Source organism: Berghia stephanieae, chromosome 1, assembly GCF_034508935.2.
Source record: "Berghia stephanieae isolate SIO BIC M18660-M18661 chromosome 1, UCSD_Bste_1.3, whole genome shotgun sequence".
NCBI classification, from domain to species: domain Eukaryota; kingdom Metazoa; phylum Mollusca; class Gastropoda; order Nudibranchia; family Aeolidiidae; genus Berghia; species Berghia stephanieae.
Window position 1 is genome coordinate 141,273,305 of NC_088360.1, and position 26,796 is coordinate 141,300,100.

At 34.6% G+C, this 26,796-nt stretch overlaps 2 protein-coding genes across 2 annotated transcripts in view; both read right to left on the reverse strand.

Moving 5' to 3' along the window:
* The window catches only part of LOC144963381 (dystonin-like), a 281,117-nt gene that overhangs the window by 63,781 nt on the left and 190,540 nt on the right, over nucleotides 1–26,796 (reverse strand). The window contains exons 33-45 of the mRNA XM_078897353.1: nucleotides 17,093–17,239; nucleotides 16,389–16,544; nucleotides 15,544–15,810; nucleotides 14,312–14,457; nucleotides 13,218–13,503; nucleotides 11,981–12,237; nucleotides 10,824–11,445; nucleotides 10,093–10,216; nucleotides 7,179–7,334; nucleotides 4,586–4,827; nucleotides 3,921–4,050; nucleotides 3,116–3,315; nucleotides 1,372–1,528 (exon numbers count right to left, since the gene is read on the reverse strand). Of these exons, the coding sequence (XP_078753479.1) occupies nucleotides 1,372–1,528; nucleotides 3,116–3,315; nucleotides 3,921–4,050; nucleotides 4,586–4,827; nucleotides 7,179–7,334; nucleotides 10,093–10,216; nucleotides 10,824–11,445; nucleotides 11,981–12,237; nucleotides 13,218–13,503; nucleotides 14,312–14,457; nucleotides 15,544–15,810; nucleotides 16,389–16,544; nucleotides 17,093–17,239 (2,890 nt within the window). The remainder of the gene's footprint in view (nucleotides 1–1,371; nucleotides 1,529–3,115; nucleotides 3,316–3,920; nucleotides 4,051–4,585; nucleotides 4,828–7,178; nucleotides 7,335–10,092; nucleotides 10,217–10,823; nucleotides 11,446–11,980; nucleotides 12,238–13,217; nucleotides 13,504–14,311; nucleotides 14,458–15,543; nucleotides 15,811–16,388; nucleotides 16,545–17,092; nucleotides 17,240–26,796) is intronic.
* On the reverse strand, nucleotides 17,306–26,374 carry LOC144963382 (uncharacterized). Its single transcript, XM_078897354.1, has one exon. It carries the CDS (start codon nucleotides 25,950–25,952, stop codon nucleotides 18,699–18,701), a length of 7,254 nt encoding a protein of 2,417 aa, XP_078753480.1. The 5' UTR covers nucleotides 25,953–26,374; the 3' UTR covers nucleotides 17,306–18,698.

Below are 26,796 nucleotides of genomic sequence, written 5' to 3' on the forward strand. Positions count from 1 at the left end.
TTGTTTTGTTTGTTTGTTTATTGCTTTAGGTCTCTTCCAACACAAATGAGGTTATATGAGAGACCGCTGAAACAAAAAAACAAGCAATCTAACAAAAATAGTACAAATGTAAATCAAAATCATAACCTAAAGATATAAGCTAAATTATAAATAACCAAGAACAAACAGGCAGAAGATTTACAGAAAAAAAAAATATCCCCTGTCAAAAATACAATCACAAACCAAAGAAGCAGGATAGGCTAGTAAAGAGAAGAAGAAACAACATCACTATCGGATCGTACACCCATGCGAACATCATAGGTATATGATTCAAGGGTGATGCTCCCATCCAACCACCCGCTTGTTTGTTTGTTTTTAAAAGCTCAAGTTTTAACTCTTAAAACGCTAACTCCTGGAGGTAAATGAAATTTAATGAGCAAAGAATGGTGAAAACAGAGATAATAAAAATATGCCAGACATAAGAGATGAGTACAAATAAAGAAATCTAAATTAAAATTTCATTTTCATTTGTTACAAAAAAGATTAAAAAAACACTAAACTGTTTGGAGTAAAAAAAAAAAAAAAAAAAAAAAGAAATAAATTGATGATCACCTGTTTTTATTTGTTTTCCTCCCCATTTCAAAATATGTAAAAGAGCTCATAAATCATTTAGTCTCACTTAATGGTGCAAAATATTTTGGTACAAAAAATTCAAACATCATATCTGTGTGATTATATGTCAATAAGCAAATGGAAACAATGTTTCACTAGTTACTATTTAAATATAGTAAATTATAATAGTGAGATCCTTTTATCACTGAATCACTTCAAACATGCAAAAACCTTCATTCAGTCCTGACTCAACTTCAAACTACATAAAAAATTACAGGTCTTGTTCAGCTGTTCAAAAACCAGGACGGAACAATGATCTTTTGTGTGCAACTTACAGGATGTAAATTTAATCAGTGTTAACTAGGTCTTCGTTTCAGGCTGCGGTGACAATGCAAGAGAGCACACATATTTAAAAAAAACCCACAAAAAAACAACCAACCAAAACCAAAAAAAACAACAACAAAAAACATCCGAAGAAACAAACATAACCACAAACAGATGCAGACACAGAAAAAGACACTTTCAAACAAACACAAAACATGACAGTAAGCTAACAGATTTGGTAAAGGCTAATTTTTTAAAGATGGGGAAAATATTGCTGACTGAAGTAAAATGGTCTCTAACCCCATTTCCTCTATCTTGAGTTTCCCCTTGTACAAAAATCAGAGTATATCACTCTTTCCTTAAAATAGTTTCCAAATGAAATTTTCTCCAAGGGATGAACACAGGGGAATTCTTTTCTCTTCTATTCTTTTTTTAAATTTTTTTTTGTGACCTCACCTTGCAATTTGTTCCAGGCCTTGCAGACAGCATCCATGCGTTTGCTGATGGAAGCCCCGTCCTGGGAGTCAGTGCTGCACCAGTCCAAGATGGAGTGACCGGAGTTCAGGAATTGGTCGTATGTGGATTCCTGACTGGCTATTTCTTCTCTCAAAACCTGAAAGGAAAAAATACAGCGTCTTATGTAAAAATTTTTGGTTTTGTTCATTTAAAATTGTTTTTAAGGGTTTTACGGCGCTTATTTATGTCATATCAGGACCAGTAAAAAGGAAGAAAGTGGGAGAGTAAAAAAGAACCACAAGTAAGCACCCAAGAAAAAGTAAGAAAAAGGGTTCAAATAGGGAACAGATGTAGATTCCAAGAGCATACTATCAATGTACTTAGTTTGAGATCACCTAAAAGTCTCATTTTGACACAAGCACAGGTCCCTACTAAGAGGAATACATATGTTTACAAATCATTATATATGTAAAACAAAGAAATATATGTAGTGCACAAGACAAAAAATATAATTTCCTAAAACTCTAACTATACATTTGATTGTTTCCCTCCCAACCAGGGTATCCAGCAGGGGCTAGGACAAAACCAAGCAATCACATTCCAAGACAAAGTCAAAAAGCATGTTGGAAAAGAGATATAGGGGGATAGAAGACACAGTAAATGCTTCCCTGCCCACTATGGGAGGTCAGAAAATCGCAACCAAATTGTATGTTTTAAGTGGTTTAAAAAAAAATAAGTTTCTAATTGTTTCACTTTTAAATAATTTTTTATTTTTTAAACACCCAATACCTTGTTTATATTGACACATTACTATCACAAACAATAATGACTATGATTTACTAGATAAGATAGTCAAAGAGCATCGCCTTGTTTGTTTGACATCTGAGAGATGATTAATCCCAATGTGACCAGTACCAGCTAGGTAATAATCAACATTTACAAAAGAGGCTTCAACGACAAATCGCAACATGTTGTTCTACTGAGCTATTCTTGGAAATAATATTGCAATAATGTTTTACAAATAAATGTTTACTCTGCAACTTGTAGTAGTGTAGAGATTAAAATGTGCATGTATTGCAAATGCTACATGTACAAAACGATAAATATAAAAGATTTGTATCAAAATGAATAAAACTGCTTTAAAAACAAACAAACAAAAAATCCCCCCCCCCCCCCAAAAAAATAAAATGTTGATTGCTATAGTCACTTTTAAAATTTAATTTTACTACTGTCAATAGGGTAATTGTTTTAAAATCCTCTAAACGTGCTCAGTGTGATTAACAAAGGGTTCTGGGTCAACAGAAAAAAAGTTAATATGCCGGACAAGATATGACGCCATTACAATTTTCAGACAGAGACAATGCTGTTACTGGCCAAGAAGTCATTTTACAGCTTGGTGGGATAGTTTAAATACTCTAGATTCCGTGCAAATTTTAATTATTCTTTTTTGGTAGTCCTTCAGAGCCATTAGGTCCATAGAGCCGGAGTTTATCCCGGTTTCATAAGCGTGAAATAGTCAATAGCAATTGCATGCTACCTTTTGAATAGGACACTTGTCTATCACAATGTACTTTCTGCCAGATCTAACAGAATCAGCTACCCAATCCCTGCTGGACAGGTGGGGGAGGAGAGGAGAGGGGGGGGGGGCGGAATCACAAGAAAATCTGTGCATAGTAATTTGTCTATAAATGTGGTCACACACACACACACACACACACACACACAAGCCCTGTCAACCACTAACCTTAACTTGTTCCAGCTGACTGTTCAGCAGAGAAGGCTCCATGGCTACGGGCCCAAGGACGTCCATCAATTTGTCCTTCTGGGCAAACCATCTCAGCATTTGGTCTTCATGTTCGCGGAAGTCACGCAGGTCGCTGACCGCATCCTCTAGACCCTTGCGTCTTTCCTCTGACGAGGCCCTCAGTCCATGCCATTTGTTGTCTGGGAACCATAAAGAATATTATATAAATATAAATATGATCAAATATATATCAGATTCATTTTCTCTTTAAAAAATACTTTATCACAATAGAATTTTCAAATCTGAATCCTGTCCATGATTAGTATTGGCCCAAAATGTATTGACTGATGGCATGTAACTGTCTTTTATACGGCTTACGACATATACAATAATAATACTAAAGTTCTCAAAACAAAACAAAAAAAAAAGATTAAAATAAAACAAAACAATTAAAAACTGCAAAATTAGAATTTTAACTTGATTGTGAACATAAATTATGAGCAGTTAAAGAAAAAACACATCTTTAAGAAAAATGTATTGGGGTGGGGGGGGGGAGGGATAAAATAAAAATGAAAAGTAAAAGAGAAAAAAAAGACTTGTACTGTTTGATATGGAAATTTGATACCTAATGCTTTGTTGGGCGAATAAATAAAGCAAATTATAGAAAATGCATATTTTCATTTATTTAATGCAGAGAGATCAGAGATATTATAGCTAAACAAAGAAATTCAGATTCACCATTTAAGTATTAAAAGACCCTATATTATGAATGTGACCAAACTATAAATCTAGTCAAACCACTGACCTAAATCAGAGAGTTGTGTTTGGAGTGTGTCCATTCCTGGCACACCAGCCTTGGCCTTGAGGATCTCCTGTCCCTTCTTTCTGATGTCTTCAACAAGACCTTCTTTGCTCAGCAGCTCTCGGTGGAATGTCTGGAAAAAACATCAAAGGATAAAGATATTACGAGTCAATTTAACTACATAAAACTACTTTTGACAATAAATGATATCAAAAATTGTTAATGATTTCAAGTAGTATCATTGCGAGCGATGAGTTTCACATACCATCATTTCAGAAAAAATAAAATGTATTGCAGTGCATCGTAATGAAGGATTTTACATACTATCATTATTATCAAAACAAACAAACCCACGAGTTCTTTCTAGTTGTGTTATAAAAAAGTAGTCCTTCAGAGCCATTAGGCCCATGGAGGTCAAGGTCGACTGATTTTTTGGGATGTTTATCTTTCTTGTATTTTTCTTTCTTACTTTGTCAGGCACTCTTCATACAAACTTATTCAGTTCTTTATCTTACACCAGTGCCTGCTCCTTAATTTCTTAATTTGCTCTGCCTACAAAAGGCCTCAAACCAAGAACCTACAAGTCTCAAGCCCCATGTCATACCACCGGGCTATAGAGCTGATAAGGGTTATCAAAAGTAAAGAAGAATGAATCAAAACAAACCAACCTCATGCTCCTTCAGTCTGTTCTTGGCTTCCTTCTCCACAACAGGCGTTGGAGTCTTTGTGACTTCTGTCATGTGTACATCCTTCTCGTCCAGCCAGGACTTCACGTCCTGCATGTCTTGGAGGAAGTTCTTGGTGGAGTACAACACACTGTTCAATTCGTGCTGCCGTTCACCTAGACGCTCTCCGACAATCTCATAACGTTGGTTGATGTCAAGGAGTTGTTGCTGAATTTCTGACAGGTCTAGACATGATATCAAAATATTGTGTGACACATAGAGGAAAAAAAAAGGGAATAACTTTTATAGACTTATGATTAACATTTAAAAAGGAAATATGTGGTTTGTAGCAAAACGTATGATGGACTTTACAAATAGCTTAAATGTGCACACCACGGTGCACAGTTACAAAAAAAAAATAAATAGATAAATAAAGGGAAAAAACACATAAAGATTAGCATTTGTCAGATTGTGTGCATATGTATTATTGTAAGCTTTTAATTCATGTTATAATTTATTGTTTTCTTCACACAAGAAATAACTATATGCAATCGTTACATTTATCTCAATGGTTTCATACCTGTAATGATGTAAACAGTGGAATATCTATAATTTTTCTGAACTTCATGTTTTCACTCTATTTATTTGAAATCTAAAGAAGACTTTTCATTGTTGCAAAAATGATAGACGTAAATATTGTTATTAATCTAATCTCTATGCATGATATTTTATTTCTCCAGTTTAGTGTTTATATGGTTTATATGGGTATTGACGATTTTCTATAGAATTTCACACTGATAGTTTTGATAAGCGTGCCATTCAGTAATATAGTTAATCATAATGAGATACTGAGCTGTCAAGATTCATCTAGACAGTGATTGTTTTGAATAAGCTTTTCTTATGGAAACATGGTGATCCTCTTTTTTTTAATGTGAGAGAAAAATTGACATGGAAGATAAACATTTAAAAAAATTGAGGCACAATGTTGTCCCCCCAAGTATAAATAGGTTTTTTAAACAAAAAAAAACAACAAAATTCATAGTAATATATCCCTTAGTAATTTTTTTCTCTCCTTAAAGATACAATTTCTATTGATTTTTCCTTTCATGTTACTCCTTGGGATTTAACTTCCTATGTTGTTTCTAATGTTTTTTATTTTTATTGTGTGTCGTTACAGAGCTGCCCACTTGAAATTTCAAAAATTCGTAGCTGTCAAGTAAAAAAAGGAAGAAAAGTCACCTTAAATAGCTTTAGAAATAAATTATTTGCCTTCAGCATGATCCAAATTTGTTTCCTTTTCAACAAGACATGTAGTCAAAGAGGCGAATGCAGTCCTGTAGCTGGAACCAAATTTCGTATTTCTACGACATTTTCGTAGTACTAAGCAGGTCAAGTTGTTGTTGATTATATATATATATATATATATATATATATATATATATATATATATATATATATATATATATATTAATTTCTTTGAACTCTATGAAAATTTCTCACTTACAATAGCTTCGTTTTTTGTTTTTTTTTTTAAAATTACTACAGCAAAGCTTGGTTATTTGGGCATGATCTATGTTAACAAAGCTGTCCCTGTATATCCGAGAATATTATTTTTTTATATCATTAAAAAAAAAATTACAATTGAGGCGTTTTTGATTATTTCAGCAAGTAATACATCCCTCTAAACTATATTCCATCTAAAATATTAAAACAGAATAACCACTAGTGATTAAAATAAGAGTGTGGATAAAAAAGGTGAGTGTTAAAATATGTACAAAAGGAATGAAAAAAAATATTTAAAAATTCAATAAAACATGAATAATATCAAGATTATAAGGGAATTATTATCTCATCTCTTTGAGACTAAAATATAAATTGTGAAAATCACGGGTAAATTTTAGATAAACAAAAAAGAACAAAACCAGATTAAAAAAGAAAAAAAAAACAAAACAACCCAAAACTGATAAACATTAATTATAAACTGCTTATGGGATGACACATCGAAATGTATGAGGATATTCAAATAGACATTTGATTTGACCAATTTTTTTTTTTTATATTGATAAATTTCAGTGTCTGTGCGTCTCTTTGAAAGTCTCCTAGAGGTGATACATGCAATATATTTGGATATTTTAAGAGATTTTTTGTAGGTAGTCAGTCCACCATGGGCATTTTCTTCTTTCATTTTTACCACAAAATATCGTAAATTTTTTAATATTTTTAAATCCGCGTTTTGATTGGTGAAGAAGTAAAAATGAATAAAGGTAGAATGCCAGTGGCATTTAAAAATTTAAAAATTTAAAAATATTAAAAAATTTACGATATTTTGTGGTAAAAATGAAAGAAGAAAATGCCCATGGTGGACTGACTACCTACAAAAAATCTCTTAAAATATCCAAATATATTGCATGTATCACCTCTAGGAGACTTTCAAAGAGATGCACAGACACTGAAATTTATCAATATAAAAAAAAAAAAAATTGGTCAAATCAAATGTAATTTTTTTTTCTCTTTTGTTGTTTGTTAAGAGTTAACAGGTAAATTCTATCATAGTCTAAACACTTCACAAAAGTAGTAGTGATCCATTCCATCTTACCATCAAGCAGGATGTTGTCTGAGGAACTCTTCCGGCTACTGATGCCGCTGGACTCACTAGACATGGAGGTCTTCATGGCGGCACCAGGGGACAGTGGGAAAGTGGGTGATGGCGTGCGGAGACGAGGAGAGAGAAGCCCAGGGATACGTCTGCCTCCTACATACACAGATCATCAGCGTCAAACACACACAAGCATAAACGCAACACACGTACACACACGAAATGGGAAGGTAGACACAGAAGGGTTGTGTTTAAGAATTGAAATGAATGGAAGTATGAAATATGAAGGAAGACAAAGGAATACCAAATACACTCGGAAAAATAAATCAGTGTTGGAAAATAAAAATAGCTATATCCAACTCCCAAACCTGTCAACTGTCTAGTTGTGCATTCTTTTATAAGCTTTCTTTAAAATCTATATAAATTGTGCATTATTTTATAAGCTTTTAAAATAAAACGCTATCTTCTAATGAGTGGAGGCTGTGTTAGATTTTTGTTAGTAGTTGGCTTGAATTTTGGTATTCATAGTCAAATGACAAGCATCAATCCCATGGTTAAATTGAGGCCGTCAATCGGACGCTCTCTTCAACATCATGTTTTTTTTATCAGGTGTTTCATAAATTACATATATTATTGGTGATTGCTGAATAAGTTTATTGGTGATATATATACATTTTTTTTTGCACATTGCATTGAAAAGTATTTCATCTAAGCATTGAGAAAATTAAACAGGAATAGGCATTGGATAAATACGTAAATAGATGAGATAAATTTGTATTGACTACAGTGGGGTCAGGATAGCTCAGTTGGTAGAACACCCACTCAGATCAATCCCAGGTGTTGTCAAGATTTTTATCTGATCAATATGGTCCACCTGGCAATGATTTGTTAACTGAGTCTTTTTTTGATCTGGTGGAAAGTACTTTGTGATAAACTTGGGTCCTGTCTAAAGGATAGCAAACAATTACTATTGTCCATTTCACGCTATAGAAACCAGGATAAGCTCCGGCTCAATGGGAATAAATATTCTGAAGGACTACGGTATTTGGGAAGTATTAGAGCAAAATACCAGAAACTTGGAAAAGTCTAATGTGAGCGATAGACTAGCATCCTTCTTAGAGGGTAGCTGAAGCAAGCAAAGTGTCTCTCTATCTGTTTCATGTCTCAAAAGCTGAGTTATAATCTGAACTGCTCTACATGACCGCTTTTAAAACTTTACAACCAAATTACTTAAAAATCAAAGACTTGCTTCTAATGGACTATAAGAGAAGAGTTGTAAAGAAAAGGTGCAAACCGGTCCAAATTATTTTATTTTGGGGAGTGGGGGGTTCAGTTTAACAAAGGAGGAAAGAGAAAAAAATGACGAGAGAGGAACAAGAGATGGTGGGGCATGCTTGATAATTAACAGTGTCTTAAGAAGTCAAAACCAAGCAATACCTATCATATCATGAGCAAGTATCTGAGTTAACCTCTATTTAAAAAACAAAAAAACAAACGAAAGGTGCATTTTGGCAAGACGACTAATTTCCTAAAGTAAAAATATCATTTAACAGACAGAGAGTTTTGACTAACAATAGCCTATTTTATCCATTCCACTCAGTAAAATGTGATTAGTAAAAATAGCATTGGTACATCAGCATGATATTTGCCTCTAAGTATTCAAGTATGTATGAAATAAAAGGCCTGTATACACCAGCAAAATAATGCCGTCTCGAAGTATTAAGGTATGCATTAGAATGAAAACCAAGATTTCATAATCATGTCTAAAGGCAAAAATCCACAACAAGGGATTAAAATATACCCGAAATTGTGTGGAAATAAAGAAAGCATGGGAAAAAAATGGACACATCCCCTTAATCTGTTATAACGTTGGGTAAAACAGGTGCAAAACTTTAAATCTTAAAAGTCAATGAAGTTATTCTCCCTCATTCAGATATACACATATTCATTATTACCAATGGAACTGTATATAAAGTCAACAAAAACAACGGAATTTGTGACTTGGGAAATTTCTAAAAGTAAAATCATTCTTATTCTAAATAAAATCATATTAAGCCAATTTCATAATTAACCTTTAAATTTAACACTTTATTTTCACTTTCTAGTTGACTCCACGTTGTACCAGATTACCAGATTACAGGGATGAGTCATAAACAATAAATAACTATAATCGGGAGGTCGTGTGGTGAAAACCAATCCTTATATTTTTGTTTGGCTTAATGAATCGATATTTTAATTAAAATTGAGGTGCATATTCCATTTCCCAAGTATGAATGTGTTGTCATTATTATATTATAGGTGACTATTGGTTTGGTCTGTTTTGCTTTCTTTCTCGCTAAATTTTACTGTTGTATTGGTGCCCATTACAGTGCTGTGTATGTATAAAAAAATATATAAATTCCTAAATTAAATACATCCTCTCCCCACCTCTAAAAAAATTGAGATGGATCAGACATATCTGTGTATATACTGTGATTTTAGAATTTTAAAAGTTCAACATTATTTTTCACTTTATTTCTCCGGCATTCTTTTTATTCATATAATTTTAATCAAAATAAACATGAAAAAATAGATTGTGATTGAATATGTTAAATCACATTAAACTGAGAAATTAAGTTTTTTTTTTTTATTCACACATTCTTGATATTTATTAATTGCCTTGATTGTTTTTCATGTAATATTATGGTGCTGACATAGTCTTTTGGTGTTAAATCTTTTGATAAATCTAACGTTCTTTGGGTTCATATTGTTTAATGAAAATGCTAAGTTTTTAATTTGAATATAAATTAAATAAAATGGAAGCCATTGACTCTGTGTGTTGTTGTGAGTATTTAAAATCAAAATGAAATGTCACAATATACAAGCAATATATTATTATGAGATAATCTGTGTTAAAAGATGGGTGAGGACTTACTTCCCATACGCCGAATAGGACTCATGGGTCGATCACCTGGGTGTGTCATTCCATCCAAGGCATTGCCTAGGTCATTCACCTCGTCCACTTTCACTCCGTGCTCTTCATACTCCTGTACCATGGGCTGATATGAAAATAGATGAAAGCACAGGATTGAATTAGATGTATATTCCATATTTTGAAATATGTTATGAAATTAAATATGGGTTTTGGATTATTAAATAGGCAACTTGTACATATTTGCAGATCTGATAACTTAACACATTTATGGGCTTGATTTAACAATGTTGTAATTGACAATATTTTGCATTGGCTTGAGAGTATTTCCATTACAACGAAGTCTTTAACATTTCGGGTTATCAGACCTGCCAATAAGTAGGCCTTAGATATTGAAAAAATAAGGGGGTTTTTATGATGATGCTACTGAGTCAAAATTGCAATTTTCATGCCTTAAAATAAAAATTGAAACAAAGAAACACCAAAAAGAACCCAACAAAATCTTGTCATGAACAATCAACAAAAAATATTTCATTTAACAATTCGTCATCAATGTGATAAAAAAAAATGGTTCCCACATAAAAACAAACAACTTAATTTATAAATATTGATAAATTCTGTAAAGGAATACAATGTGATTATTGCAGCAATTGTTAAAATATATAATTCATAGACGCAAAGATAAACAAAAATTACAAAGCAACATTGTTTCAAAAAACACATTTCATCTTTACCTTCAGTTGGGCTAGTTGTTTTTCAATCAAGTTGACATCAATGGCGACTGGATCAAATTCATCGATAACTGCCTCCACCTGGGCCAGCCACAGAAGCAGCATGGTCTTGGCCGAATCGTACTCATCACCTTGTTGTTCTTTCTGCTCCACCTCAGCCTCTTTCTCGCCGATGACGAAATCAAAGTCGGTAAGACTCTTTTCTAATTTGGCAATGGCCTGGTTGATGGGAGTGGGGTTTCCAGTTCTATCATCCTCTTTCAATTCTCTGGCTATCGACTTCAATTGTGCAATCTCATTTTCAATCTTTGACTTTTCCCTTGCGATTGCAGCCAGTTTATCCGAAGCTTCATCCGTAGAAAGCTGGTTGATATCGCTAGAGTTAAAATCGTCCATTTTGTTTTGGAGCCAGTTTTGACAAGAATTGACCTTATCCTGGAAGTTGCTCAATTTGCCACCAATATCGTTGAAAGCTTCATCTTTCTCCTGGCAGGAATGCTTGAGATCTGTGAAACGTTCTTCAATGTCCATAAGTTTCTGTTCCAGCTCTCTGGCCATATGGAGGTCACCAGATTTGATAAGGTCAAGGGCTGCTTTACGAACTGAAGTCACGCTGTCCCCATGGCTTTTAAGAAAAGAGAGAAGGGAAGCAATATGTCTCAATGCAAAGCACTGATGGCAAAGATCTTTCTTTTTCAAAAATAAACATTATCACAACATTTGACAAACATTGATAATGACGATCATTCCTCATTTAAAGCAGATAAATATGACCAAAAAAAAAAAAAATAGCCAATAAATGACAACAAAAACAACAATAACAACAACAATAATAATAATAATAATAATAATAATAATAATAATAATAATAATAATAATAATAATGATAATATTAATAATGATATTAATAACAATGATATAATAATAATAATAATAATAATAATAATAATAATAATAATAATAATAATAATAATAATAATAATAATAATAATAATAATAATAATAATAATAATAATAATAATAATAATAATAACAACATCATCATCATCATCATCATCATCTTGAGCCTAAATAGACAAATGTGAATTTGCATACTTTAATCGTTGAAATACAAATATGCATTTAAAACATTGCTTTATATCATGTATTATTATACAAACCTATTAACGTCAGATGCCACCATTTTGAATTTCTGGACCTGTTCCGAAAGTTTGGCCATTTCTAAAGCAATGGGTCGCTCGGCGGCCATAGCCCTCTCAGCAGAGTCCAGCCAGTTGAGAAGATCTGACACGGCTCCGTGGATGTCCTGGGACTGAGTGATGGTGGCCTGGAGCAGCTTGGCTTGGTCATTGACAGCACTGGACACCGTGTTGTAACGCGCCTCAATTTCTTTCATATTGTCAACCAGTTTGGCCACCTGGAGTAGAAATGGGAGAGAAAAAAAGATGAATGGATGAGAAAAGAGAGAAAGAAAGACAGTAGACTGTGTAAAATATATAATAATAATAATAATAATAATAATAATAATAATAATAATAATAATAATAATAATAATAATAATAATAATAATAATAATAATAATAATAATAATGTAATATATATAATATATATATATATATATATATATATATATATATATATATATATATATATATATATATATATATATATATATATATATATATATATATATATACACATGATCACATAATAAATAAAATAAAATATTAAATACAATTCCCTTTATTCATCCCCATGGGGAAATTTGTCTTTAGGGTCTATTCCAAGGGAAGACTGGAATAACTCAGGCGTCAGCCGCAGAGCAACGCCACAAAGTGAGCTACGTCAAGGTGACTTGCTCAAGGCCACACAGCGGCGGGTGATCGAACTCGGTACCTTTTGGGTACGAAGCAAAGACGGTACCGCTGAGCCACGCTGTCCAACTCTTTCACTCATATATGACTGCCTTCTTCATTGAAAAGGACTCTCCAACCTGGGTTAAATTATATTCTCATTCCAAGACCAGAGCATAAAGTCACATAGAAAAAGACAACAGATAAAAAGGAATAGAATACATAAACAGCAGCCTTCACCAGCTGTTTGAGTACAGGGGGTTTATCTATGTTTCTTAAAAAATTAGTACATTTAGTAGACAGTAATGACTGTTTGTATATAACCTTTTGGATAAGATGCATGTCTATTAAAAACTATTTCCACGGCTACCCACTCATTGCTGGGTGGATGGAGGTCAGAAAAAGGTTTTGTATTTGAGCAGATTAAATCAATATTCATCGACATTTGATTCTAATATTTTGCCAATTGTATTTCAGGACTAGGTAGTCCTCCACACCCTATCAACGATTTCTACCTTTTTGTAGATTAAGTCTAGCTTTTTACCTGTTTCTTGTCTGCTGGCAAACCACTTAAGCTGTTGGTGAGGTCATGACCTTTCTTGCATACATCTTCCATGAGGCCTGATTGGCTGAGTGCGTCACTGCTCAAAGATTTGACACGATCCAGCTGACTGTGTAGTAAGTCTGGGTCAGGTGTGCCACTGTCCTGTTTGATAGAGGCTAGCTGGTCTTCGGCATCGGCCAACCATGTCAGCATCTTGAAGGCTGAGTCATTGAATCCACGCTGTTTGGAATTGATGTCTGAGAGCTGATCTCCGAATGAAGCACATCTGTGGAAAAAAAAAGTAAAGAGAGGTGTTAGTCGAGAAAATATGTATGAGATCTACCAATTTTCCAAAAGGATGAATAAAGTTTCTTTCTTTATTTCTTTTTTGTTTGTTTGTTTGTTATTGCATCTTGTAGGGCTGGTAGCTTTACAGTCCAACATTATTCAGACATCACCCTTTTGTTATTTCAAAAACTAGAGGTGCCTAAAAGAGTCAAATAAATATATATATTTCGTGTTTACTTGAAAAAGGAAAATAGGCTGAAACATCGTTCGTTTTGTGTTGTTCCCATATTTATGAGTCATATTTACTCCCTTTATCTTTATCTCAATTTCATTATTTCCCCGAAATGCATCAAAAGTAAAACTTTGACTGGGGTTTACAAAAAGAAGTAAAGAAATATCGTAATTACAATTCCTTGGTATTTTTTTTAAAAAACGTCAAAAGTTTGGGAAAGAAAAAAAAAGAAAAAAAACCCCCAAGAAACAAGCAAATCCATCCAAAGATCTATTTTTGTCATCATTGTTTTCCTCACAGACTCTTCAGTTTAATGAGAGGTTTACAAAAAGAGAGAGATTAGAATTACAATTCCTTTCCATTAAAAAAACCCCAAAATTTTTAAGGTAAAAAGTACAGCTAAAAGGCAAATAAAACAATCAATTGACACGCTTCTAAGATCAAAGCACGGGTCTAAAAGAGCTCTTAGTTTCATTAGTTTTATTCGAGATTTACAAGGAGAGAAATTGGAACACAGAATTTAATAAAAGGACTTTTCCACAGTTAAAAAACCCCAACAATACAATCCACAGACCTGTTTTTGAGATCATTGTATTCCTCTGAGAGATCTTTCAGTTTGTCCTTGACATTGTCAGCAGCCACACAGTCCATGCTGATCAGGCTGCTTCTGGCTGGCCTTTGTCGATCTGCTCGGAAAGACTCCACTTCCAGTTTGTGAAGCTGTTTTTGTCAACAAGTGAGAGGAGAGGAGAATTATGAAAAAGATACAATGTTGAATTCCATACATTCACAATCATCTTCACAAAGTTCAAACACAAGTATTGAGTAATATATACATAAAATAATACATTTATAAAATAAATCTCAAAAAGATCCATGTTTTTGCTCTACTTCAAACTCCTTAAGTCACCCTATATTCAAACAACGAAGTTTATACTCTAATTGAAATATACTATGACTGAAAAAAGTGAGAATTTTTCAGAAATAAGATCAAAAAACATTTGAAAAGATTGGCACTCATTCATTTTTTAAACATTAAAAAAAAACATTTTTTTTGTCAATGAATTATCTGGCACTGTATTTCATACCATTATTTATACTCTTAATCAACTTTAATAAAATAAATATACTGTTTGAATTAAAAAACAAAAACAAAAAAACAGGATAGTTTCATTTTAACCTCTTATTCTTACCTTACGCTTAAATCTCACAGCACCAGGAGGTGCATAATGCCTGACGGTTTCTATAGCATGAAATGGACAATAGCAATTGGTTGCTACCCTTTGGATAGGACCCTAGTCTATCACAAAGTATTTTCCACCAGACAGACCTAACTGACCCAGCTACGAAGTCACTGCTGTGTGACAGGGGGGTCCTTGAATAAATCCTGATTTACCCAGCTCTACCAACTGAGCTATTGGGACTCCCTTGATTTCTTTTTTAAAAATTAAAAAATTGAGCTTTTATATAGCGCAATATCCACTAAATGTGCTCAAATCGCTTTACAAGGTGTCCCTGACCAACAGCAACTCGTAACATGTAGAACGAGACATGACGCCTGTTAGGCGATATTACAATTTTTTGTGACAGAGACAACGTTGTCAACGGCCAGGTACTCATTTTACACCCGAGTACAGTGAGAGAATGTGAGTAAAGAGCCTTTTCCAAGGACTCAACTATGCACGAGCGAGGCTCGAACCCAGGACCTTCCGACCCGAAAGTGAGTGTCATACCAAAAGACCACATAGCCGCACAATTCTTATCACCAATGTGCATTTCTAATATTTATAAAAGCACAAATCTCACCTTAGCTTCCTCCATATACTTCTGCACGGCAATAGACATAAATCGGACGTCTGCCTGGTGTGACACGATATCATTGAGAAGCTCTCCCTGCTTGTCTTGGATGGGCTTCAAGTCCTCAAACCGACGCAGACATTCTTGGAGCCAATCCAGTTTCTTGTTGCTGTCATCTTTCCAAGTCGAGAATTTGTCAGCTTCGGTCTCAAACTTGCCAAGCTCTTCAGATGCCTTGTTCAAGTGCTTTAGTCTTCTCTCTGAGGTCTTCACCACCTGAGAATGGAATTTAAAAATAAAAAATTGACTACTCTGATAAATGAGAAGAAAACAAAACATGATTCTTCAGCACATTTTGTAACAAACAGTCAAATATATCGATAGGAAATATATTATTAAGAGATATGAACAATATATTCATAATTTTTCGAAACGCATATATATGTTCACTTTTTCTTTATCTATAAAAAAAGACTTAGACCCCTAGTTACATTTAGCACATAGTGTCAAGAGCTTCACGCTACTACTTAAATTAAATAATAATAATAATAATCATAATAATAATAATAATTATAATAATAATAATAATAATAATAATAATAATAATAATAATAATAATAATAATAATAATAATAATAATAATAATAATAATAATAATAATAATAATGATAATCTGTAAATGAAAGAGCTCTGATCTATTTTTTTTTTTTAACTGAGTCCAAGCAACTTTGTCAAAACCATTTTGTTTTTTTTTAACAACGCGGGATAGCCCTCTTGTCCAACTGACAGACTAAGAAAAATAAATTCATAATTAAATATTTGATATTAGTTAGAAGCAGAAAATGAATGTTTACTTTCTCTAGAGCCTTCTTCAAAGAAGCTGCTTCGCTGGACACATCGGTGACTTGTTCAGGTGTCAGTTCCTCCTGATAGTGTTCTGTCAGTTGTTCGGCCTGGTACACCAGAGACAGGATGGGCTGCTGGTGGCTTATCACCTCTTCGTGAATCGCCTGTATGATGAGAGAGATGAGGCAACACGCAACATTCAATGAAATAGAATGAAAAATAAAAATGAGTATGAATATCACACCCAAAAAAAAGATAATTCGTTAAATTTCAGCTCTCCATTGAATCCAGAACGTTATAAGTCACGACAGGCTGGGTTTTTTGGGTTTTTTTTTTTTTTTTGGGGAGGGGTAGGGGGGGAAGAGATGTCATTTTTTTCTCTTGTATTTTCCTTCCTTTCTGATTTGTCTGGTATTATTTCATGCCCACCTTTTCAGGTTTTTGTTACTAACAACTATACTTTAAAAAAATAAAAAATTAAAAAAAAAGGTACAGAAATTTGTTAATTGCTTATTGAATTAGAAAGCTGATTAAGGAAAATATTCATTGCACTTATGTTGCACAAGTAGATATACACATTAAAAATTTAAAAAACATGTTTTCATTCATCTAAGATTCATTCAATAATCAATCCATTTGAATATTCATTTAATTTCTACACCAACTTTACTGTACCCAATTTATAATTTCAGAATTTAGTTCTGGCACTTACTTTCTGAGCTTCCAAGTGACTTTGTACTTTGTAAGCCTCATCTCCCATCTGCATGTCTTCCTTCAGGGCATGTTCCAACTTCTGTACCTTCTGGAATTCAGCGGCAAGATCTTGCATGAGTTTATCATAAGAATCTCCCATACGGCCCTAATTAGCGGGTGGAGAGAAGAGGAGGAGGGCGACAATTACAAATAATGTATATTCAATCTTTCTTTCTTTCTTTCTTATTTTTCTTTTTGAATTAAATGCATAAAAAATATAAACTTTATAAGAGATAAAGGAGAGTTTAAAGATTTTACATAAAAACTTCAAGTAGCACAACGATCCATCAGTAGTAGTTATAATAGGTGTAAAATATCAATACTCGCAACTCTCATCATTTTTTGGACAAAGAAATTTGTGTTAAAGAAAAAAGTTTCAAATACATAAATAATTATTGCAACATCTTTTAACTTAATGAAAACTATAGCTATACTTGGTAACTATAAAAAAAATTGTATCTTTCTAAATGACGTTACAATTATTTACAAATTTGATGACAATAAAATTTCATTATACATAGAAAATAAACTATTAACCCCTCCTTTTGCGTGTTATTATCCTCTAAGATATCCAAAGCCATGGGGTGTTGGAAATGTTTACACATCTCAGTTACAAAGAAGGAGGTTAAAATACATAAAAGAGTGTGAAAGCAAACAATAGTGAGGGACTGGCACTCTTCTTTTGATAAAAGTGGATAAATTAAAAACCTAAAAAAAAATTGCTAACAACATACATAATAAAAGTATGATCATTCAAAAATCTATATTTAGCATTGCACTTTGTCATGCCGAAAAGGGGGTTAAAACAAGCATTTGTTATAAATTCATGACTAAGGAAATCTTATCATGACTTTTGAAACAAAACAAAACAAAAATGAAAAAAACAAAAACAAATAAAAAACAAAAAACAAACAAACAAAAACCATGATAATATAAATAAAATTAATAAAATCAGATGATACAGGCTCTAGTGATATTGTTAGCTACATATGTTAGTGATTGACATTTATTTTTGGATATTTTACATTTGCCTTTCTTTAATTCATTAGTCACATTAACATACCATTGCATCAATTTGTAATCAACATTAACACAAATTGTAAATTATTCACAATGCAATGCATGTACATTAATTCATAGTAGTAAACAACAACATTCTTGTTGATATCTCCGACAGAATTACATTAATGATGCAGTTAATTTCATTAAAAAGCTGACATTTCACAATGCAAACTTAAACAATAAACATCACTCTACATGCACAGATTGAGTCTTCCGAAAGATCCTTCTATAACTTTTGTGTGTGTCGGATTTCGAAATGATAACACAATGAGACACCGAGTCCATGCAGTTGATGTGTTTGTTAAATCCAAATCTTAAAAGAAAATAAATAGTTTAGAATGTCGATTGAGGGGTAGAAATCAAAATATTCCATCAAGTGTGATGACGAGCATTTGCAGATGAACACTCAGGGGAATGTAGAAGAACATCACATGCAGCAGAAGTAGTCTACAGACACAATGAAAAAAGCGAAATCGAAATATATCTACTTTGGGGGATTTCATTCACAGAAAACTGAATTGACATGCCAAGAAAAACAGTAGGAAAACAATGCCTCTGTTGCTTGCTGATACCTTTCGTCTGTCTCTTGCAGTCGTGCCAGCTTTCATGTTGAGTTTGAAGAGCTTTTCTGTTATTTTCAGAGCTTCTGTCTCGGGTGAAGACAAACTGTTGTCAAGAAGTGATCCAGTTGGGGAAGATGGGGACAGACTGGGTAGGGACAGTCTGTTTCTAATGCCTTGTCCTTCCTCTATCAATGGTTGACCAGGCAGATGTTTTTGACTTTCACTATCGCCCCCAATCAAGACATTGCTTGTGCCTAACTTTCTATCACTATCAATATCTTCACCCTCGTCGTCAAACATATCTAAATCTTCAACATCTGGAGACAAATCTTTAAAACGCACCCTATGGCCTTTTCTTTTGCCACTAACTTTCAGATTGGAAGCAGGCATTTCAAGGTTGTTTGGTTTGGATGGTTGTCTATCTACTTCATCAAAAGGTTTTCCTTTGTTCTCTTTTGATGCTTTATTGTTGGATTTGGGTTCATCAACAAATTCGCTGATTTCTGATATGGGTGAATCTATAATATAATCTTGGTCCAAGTTTTCCTCTAACTTTTGATGACCTGCTTTATTGGTATCAAATGAAAGAGGAGGAGAAATACTATAGAGAGGCTTTTTAGAGGACTGATTCTTTAGATCATTGTTTTGCGGCACCTGAGGTTCAGAGGGTACATTTTCTGAGTTGTGATCCTTAGAGACATTTGAATCAGTAAATTCGTCAAATGAAAGTGTTTCCGGACTTTCCTTTTCATTGATTTTCCCAACATTTTCTTTGTCAAAATCTTGTGAAACGTCAAGTTGTTCTTTGCTGCCTTTATTTAATTTGGTCACTTCTTTAATTGGAGCATTTAATGGAACATGATAGTTGTCCATTTCTGAAGCGTTTGCATCAAACTCCTTTGGAGCATTATCAAAAGCATTTTCAGGTCCTAAATTATTAGAGGTTTGACTATCTGGCAGGTTGTTGCTTTCAGGTTTATCACGAAGTGATATATCTTGACTTTTTTTACCACCTTTAGGAGGAAACAAGTCGATGTCTTCAAATTGCTTGAAATTCTTTTCATTGTAAAGCATTCCATTATCTGGTTTTCCTTCTTCCAGGGAATCCATTGTCACAAGCTCCTTCATTAAAGATCCATTAACTTTTTCAATAATATCTGGTCTGAAATTGTCTTTGGAAGAACTTGTGTCATTGCCTGTCATATCAGGAGGTGTAATTATTATAATGTTTTCATTTCTTATTCTAGTTTTCATGAGTTTTATTTGTTCTCTTCTACTATCTTCATTGCTTAATTTATTATTCTCTTTTTCTTCAGATGTAAATTCAGGCGTAAAGCTATCATAGGCATTTTGACCATTCTCATTTTCTCCAGCATTTGTTGTAGATTTGGACAATTTCGTTTCAAGTACGTCTTCTTTCAGAATCGGGAATCTTGTGGGTGTTCTTTCCCTCAAATCTGACATAGAACCAACTGGAGTGGCATCCGCAGATCGATTGAGCGGAGTCAAAGATCCACCGAAACCATTGAATGGAACTTCTAATCTGTTTGGATTTCTACCATTCAAAGACGGTGATGGGGAGGACAGTCTAGAACCATTGTATGATGGACACGGAGATGAATTTCTGGATGGATCCTGAAGACCTTCCCTTGTGCTAGTACTAATGATGAGACCAGCTGAAATGGCATCTTTGAAATTTATCTCATCCTTACGAACTGGGTGCACATACATTCCTTTGTGGGAATCAATAGTGCTTTTCTTTATTGCATCACCTAAAGTCAGCAAATTATCCTGGCCGATATCTCTGACTTCAGGATTTTTGTCAGTTATAATCTTGTCAGAAATCAGTTCCTGTAAACACTTGGTATCTCCTGTATCTGGGTGCATAAACTGTCCAGACAGCTCATAGTACAGTCCACGATCCACAGCACTGTAGAGGGATAAACCTTGTGGGCTTAAAATATATCCCATATCCACAGCTTGTCGTAAACTCATAATTTCTCCTGTTTGTGGATTTTTAAATTCACCAGTCTTCATGTCTATAAGTCCAATACTGGCTGCTTTTCTCAGCGTTATACCCTGGATGGAGTCGGGATCTATCACAGATGAATTGGTCCGGTGAAGGACACCGCTGTTAAAAGCATCCTCAAGCTTCTGTTTCCCTTGGCTCGTGTCATCGTCAGGGTTGAAGTCAACACCTTGTCTTGAATTTGATTTGTCTTTAAAGATAAGTCCTACATCCTTGGCTTGCTTCAATGTGATCACTGTGCCAGTGCTAAGATCGAGGTACTTTCCGTGGTCTGGATCAATGACGCCTGTCTCAAGAGCCATATTTACACTGGTGGGTTGTTTGGTGTTGGACGATATGACCTCAATCACATCACCATCGATGAGGCCTGATTCGATACTCTCAACAAGATCTAATATTCTACCTGTCTCTGGATCACAAAAATATGAACTATCATCGTCATAAACTCCATTATCAATGGCAGAATATAGAGACATGGGTTTCTCTTCAATAAGTTGTTTTCTTATGGCATCTTGGAGGAGAGAGTCTAGGGATGCAGATAATTCATCAGTGGGAGGCTGCCAGTCTTGTAAATCTTTCATCCATTCGTCTCTCCTTTTACTAGAACTGTGTCCATTGAAATGAACATCGAGATCATTAAAGCTATGAGATCTCTCCGTCTTGAAAGCCTCTGCTGCTCTGTTAGGCTCTTTGAATGTGGAGTCACTGCAGGCACTTTGGCTCCGTTCATATGAAGCTCTCTTGTTTATCAGGTCCAAGCCTTCCTCTCCTTCAAATGTTACAGGTATGGATGCCTCACTTTCTGTGAAGCTTACATCCATTTCTGAGGGCAGACTGACTGAACAATCTCTTGATGACTTTGAGACAGAAGACAACTCATTTAAGGAACTCTCTGATAGTGGCAATATATTGACATCACCAGAATTGCTGTCGGAGTGAGATATGGAAATTTTAGTGGAGGTACCATCAATATTTTCAGATGGCTCACTTTGATGGGTATATGCTGCAGGCATTATTTGAGTGACTTCTCTGTCTTTTTTCTCAAATCCTACGGAGGAGGAAATCCCACTATCAAGCATGCTGTGCTGCTGGTTCAAAACATCATCTTTCTCAAAGGTCTTCGAGTAATCAGATCTTCTATCGGTTTCATCTTCCTCATTCAAAGTCCTTTCCTCTTCACTTGAAGTATCACTCTTTACATCTAAATCAGCTACATTTTTAACAGAGGAACTTACAGAGTCTGTATCCATTGAACTTTCATAACCTTTTAATGATGAGAAATTTGAAGATCGAGAAGTCAGAGGTGAGGGCATAGTTTGTGCTGAGGTACCTTCAGATGGTTGGTCAAAACTTCTCAGTGATGAAACACTGCTTCTGAATTCCTCTTCTGTCTGTCTGTTTTGAGCCACCAGAAGTCTATTTGTTTCCAAGGCTTCTGTAAGACTGAGTGGTACGCTAGTAGCAATGTAATTACCAGTATGAGGGTCTATGATTCCCTTGTCTATCGCCTGACGTAAGGAGATGATACCAAGATCAGGAACTGCCACTTGCATCTTGTCATCATTGATGACACCACTATTAATGGCTTCCACCAAAGTCAGCTTTTCACCCAGCAAAGGATCTATAAACCGTTGCTGAGTGCTGTCATAGAACCCTGACAACAATGCATCTCCCAAGAGAAAGCCACCTTTGGGGATTTCAATCAAAATGTTCTTATTAAAAGCAGAAACAAAATCGTGGGAAATGCCAGTTCTGGAGTACATTACTTTATCGTCATCGATGACAGCAATGTTTTCATGGCATGCCACATCCAAAAATTGATATTTTCCATTATCACTGATTTTCACAAGTAGCTGGGACATATCAATTAACCCAATCTCTGCTGCCTTTTCCACTGATAATGGTTTGCGTGAAAGAGGATCTATAATTTTACCACAGTTCTTTTGAAGAAGTCCAGTATCAATGGCTTGCTGGCATGACAATGAAATATGTTTGATATTTTCCTGAAGCAACCCCCTGTCCATAGCCTCTTTCAGATTTAAGAGTTCATTTGTCTGTGTGTCAACAACCATTCCAACCTTGACATCCAAAATTTTCTCTTTTATGGCTTCTTCATAAGTCAGCAATTTATTATTTCTGCCATCATTGACAAGAATAAAATTAGGATCTATAAAACCTTCAGAGACCATATCTCTCAAATTTCGCACACGGCCAGAAGAAGGGTCGATGAATTTTCCACTTCTTGAATTGTAAAAGCCTTGCTTGACAGCCTCAAGTAAACTTTTGTCTGGCACGAAAGCATCCGAAAAGATGAGGCCCTTGTCAAAGGCTTCCTGGAATGTTATACTTTCTCCATCTTTGTTTGTAGAAAAAGTTCCAGAGTGTGCGTCTATAATGCCCTGATTGATGGCTCCATCAAGTGTCAGAAGAGTTTTCAATTGCACATCCCTTACAGACACTGACATGCGATCTATGAAACTGGATTCTATGGCATCCTTCAAACTCATATTAAAGCCTCCAATTGGATCTTTGAAAGAACATGTGTGTATGTCAAAACAGCCTTCGTCAATGGCTTCCAAAAGTGACATGGCTGGTTGACTAGTTGTGTCAATGATTACTCCCTTTTCCAACCCTTCAACAATTGTGTACACTTCTCCATCAAAGCTACTGACACATGTGCCCTGATCAAGATCAACTAAGCCACAATCAACAGCTGCCTCGAGGTAAATAACATCACCTCTTCTCGTATCTCTCACTCGAATCATATCCACATCAAGAATTCCTGAATCTAAAGCTGTGGCAAAGTCAATCTCTTCATTTGTGTCGGGGTTGACGAATTTATTTGTCATGTCATTGAAGAGACCTTCATCCATTGATTCAGCAAGGGAGAGATGGAGTGGGGCTTTTGATTTTAAGATAAGACCTTTCTCCAATGCAAAATTCAAGGCAACAGGGATTCCCGAAGAGTCAATCATTTTTCCGGACTCTGCATCCAAGAGTCTTTTGTCCAAGGCTTCCTTCAAAGAAAGGATATCTCCACTGAATGGGTCCCGCAGCAAAGAATCACTATGGATAACTCCGGTCTGCAAAGCTTTAGGCAGGGTGATGAAACCTTCTCTTGACATAACAGAATTAGACACAGAATCATATATACCATTGTTGATGGCTTCGTCCAGGGTGAGGCTGGATTTGCGACCTATTATGGAGCTTCTTCTACTTCCATTTGCAGGACGTTCAAGTCCTAGACATTCTGTGATAGTTTGTAGTTTGCCTCCAGGAAGAAGAACATCTAAACTGTCGATATTTAGATATCCCTCAGTGATTGCTTCTTGTAAGGAAATACTTGAAAAATTATGGTGAGTTAGAAGGGATGATGGATCCAAAATTCCATCACCGATCGCTTCCGTTATTGTCATTCTCTGCTTTGTAAGAGGATTTATAACTCTTTTCTCTTCAAGGTCCAGCATTCCTATTTCAGCAGCAGTATGTACACTGAGGTAAGGTCTTGGGGTGTCTTGAATGAGACCCTTTTCTTTAGCAGTAACAAATGAATATTCAACACCAGAATTTGAATCAATCACAGTGCCACTGTCTAATTGGACCATGCTCATTTCTAGTGACTCTTTAAAGTCGTATGTTAACCCTGTGCTCCTCTCAACGACATAGGTCCTGTCTGGGAGAATTATATTCTTCTCATAAGCTGTTTTGAAGTTCAAAGATTGTCCATTGCCTAAGTCAACGTCACTGGTGACAGGGTGAATCAAACCCTCATTGAGGGCATCAGATAATGAGATAGGAAATATTTCTGACAGTTCTTCTAGATCAAAATCCTCATCCACCTCGGATTCTCTATAAGACAACGCATGACTTCCACATACATCATTAATATACCCAGCCTTTACGGCATCCATAAATGAAATATTTTCATGCTGGACATTGTGGATGTATCTATTAAAGTAGGGGTCAATTATATTTTTCCTCACTGCTTCATCTAATGTTATCCACTTCTCACTTTCAGCATCAAAAATTTCTTCCGTGTAAGCGTCTATCAATTCCTCTTGGAGTAAATCTGACAGTGTTAATGAATTCACATTTCCATCGAGTTTGTCTGTAAACAGCTCTAAGTTGGGGTCAAATTGTGTACTCTGAATAAGCTGAGACAAGGATTTAGCTAATTTGTTGAAGACTAAACCTCCTTTGACAGCATCTTCCCATGACAACCATGAATCAGACACAATGTCTTTAACAGTTGCTGTGTTAGCACACAATAGAGAATGAGAAACAGCTTGAGGGATTGTGTATCTTTTCCCTTCTTTTTTATCTAAAACAAAAACGTCTTTAGAAGCTTTCCCGTCACACACAATGTCAAACAAGCCCGGACCGATTTCTTGTTTTAAGCTTTGTATAAACGAATGTGGAACGGCATTTCCTCTGAATGATGACTGAATGACTAAGATGCCCTGTTGAAGAGCTTGGGTGATAGTTAGAATATTTCCTGTTGTTAAATCCACAACTTTTCCTGTTTTTCCATCCACCTGACCACTAGCCATTGCATCTGTAATGTTCTTCATCTCTTCCTCCTCGAATTGTTGCACAGTGACATTCCGTGGAAGTAGAGAACAGCCTAATGCTTCCTGTAAAGTCAAGTATGTTCCTTTTCTTGGATGTATCAACTTTTCCATGTCGGCATTCCAGAAATTCTCTACTAAATGTTTGGTGTATAAATATAGCGTTGAATGGTCTTCATCTACGTTTGAAATGTTATAATCCTCTCTCTGACTATCACCACCACTGGCCTGTAAGGCTTCACTTGAAGAATGATAAACCTCTCTACTATTCACAACTGTCTCCTCGTACACTTTAACATTGCTCGATTCAGGAATTATGGAATGAACAGATTTTATCTCTTTTACTTCTCTAAGTTTGTCATCATCTGTCCTCACATCTGCTATGTATTCTTTCTCTTTCTCTATAAGAGTACTAACATCTATAACATTTGACATACTTTTGGAGGAACAATTTTCTAATTCAAGCTCTCTTTCATTCACACTATTTAAACTATTATCATCTCTATCATACATTTCCTGTTCTATTTGATTATGACGTTCCTGTTGTGGGAGAGAGAGAGAGACAGAGAGAACAAATACATATGGATAAGCATACATTGACTACAAATCAGCTCCCTAGACAAGACAAGACTAGTGCAGTCTCCTCTAATGTATTGTGGTCTATCTGGACTAGATGTCAACAAAAGTATGTGTAATCAATAAATGTGTAATTGGTCAGATGATAAAATAAATACAATCAAATTAGGGTTTGTTTGTTTTTTTGTTCCATGTAGCCATATCATGAATTGCTACTGAATATTTAACAAACTTTAATATTGTCTGGACTTATATAAAGAAACAGTTCAAACAGTTATGAAAACGCTATAAAATTTGTTAAAAATAGACGAGGCTAAAATGAAACATGAATATATATCCAAACTTTTAAAAACAAAAATAAAAAAAAACATACACACACACACTACGCTACAAATATGTTTCAGACTCAAAACAGTCGACATCAAAAACAATAAAACTGGCAATACAATACATGAAAGCTGAGAATGAGAAGATGAGGGAAGAAACCAACTTGATTTACCTTTGTAAAAATCATGTTTGTTGCCCTCTTGCTAATTCTCCACTCATATTTTCAGACAATGTATTGCATTACAATTCTTAATAGTTTTTGTTGTTGACAGAGAAAGGATTTTGAGCCTTGTTGATAGTTTGGTTCCTTTTTAACATTAAAAAAACCTTTTATATTCATTTTTTTTGCCAAGTTCAAATTAGGGTGGGGGCTTTTATTTTCCTAAAAATTCATTTGCTGCTGTTGCTGCTGCTGTTTTCCATATCAAAAATTAATCTATGTACCTAAAAACATTCTGATATCTATTTATCTTTTACGATTTATGGTAAAAAAAACTTCTGAAAGCTAACAAGGATTGAATAAAGTATGCTTTCTGTA

Coding starts and splice junctions, on each gene's coding strand:
- LOC144963382 (XM_078897354.1), bottom strand. CDS start 25,952: ATGTATGCTTATCCATATGTATTTGTTCTCTCTGTCTCTCTCTCTCTC.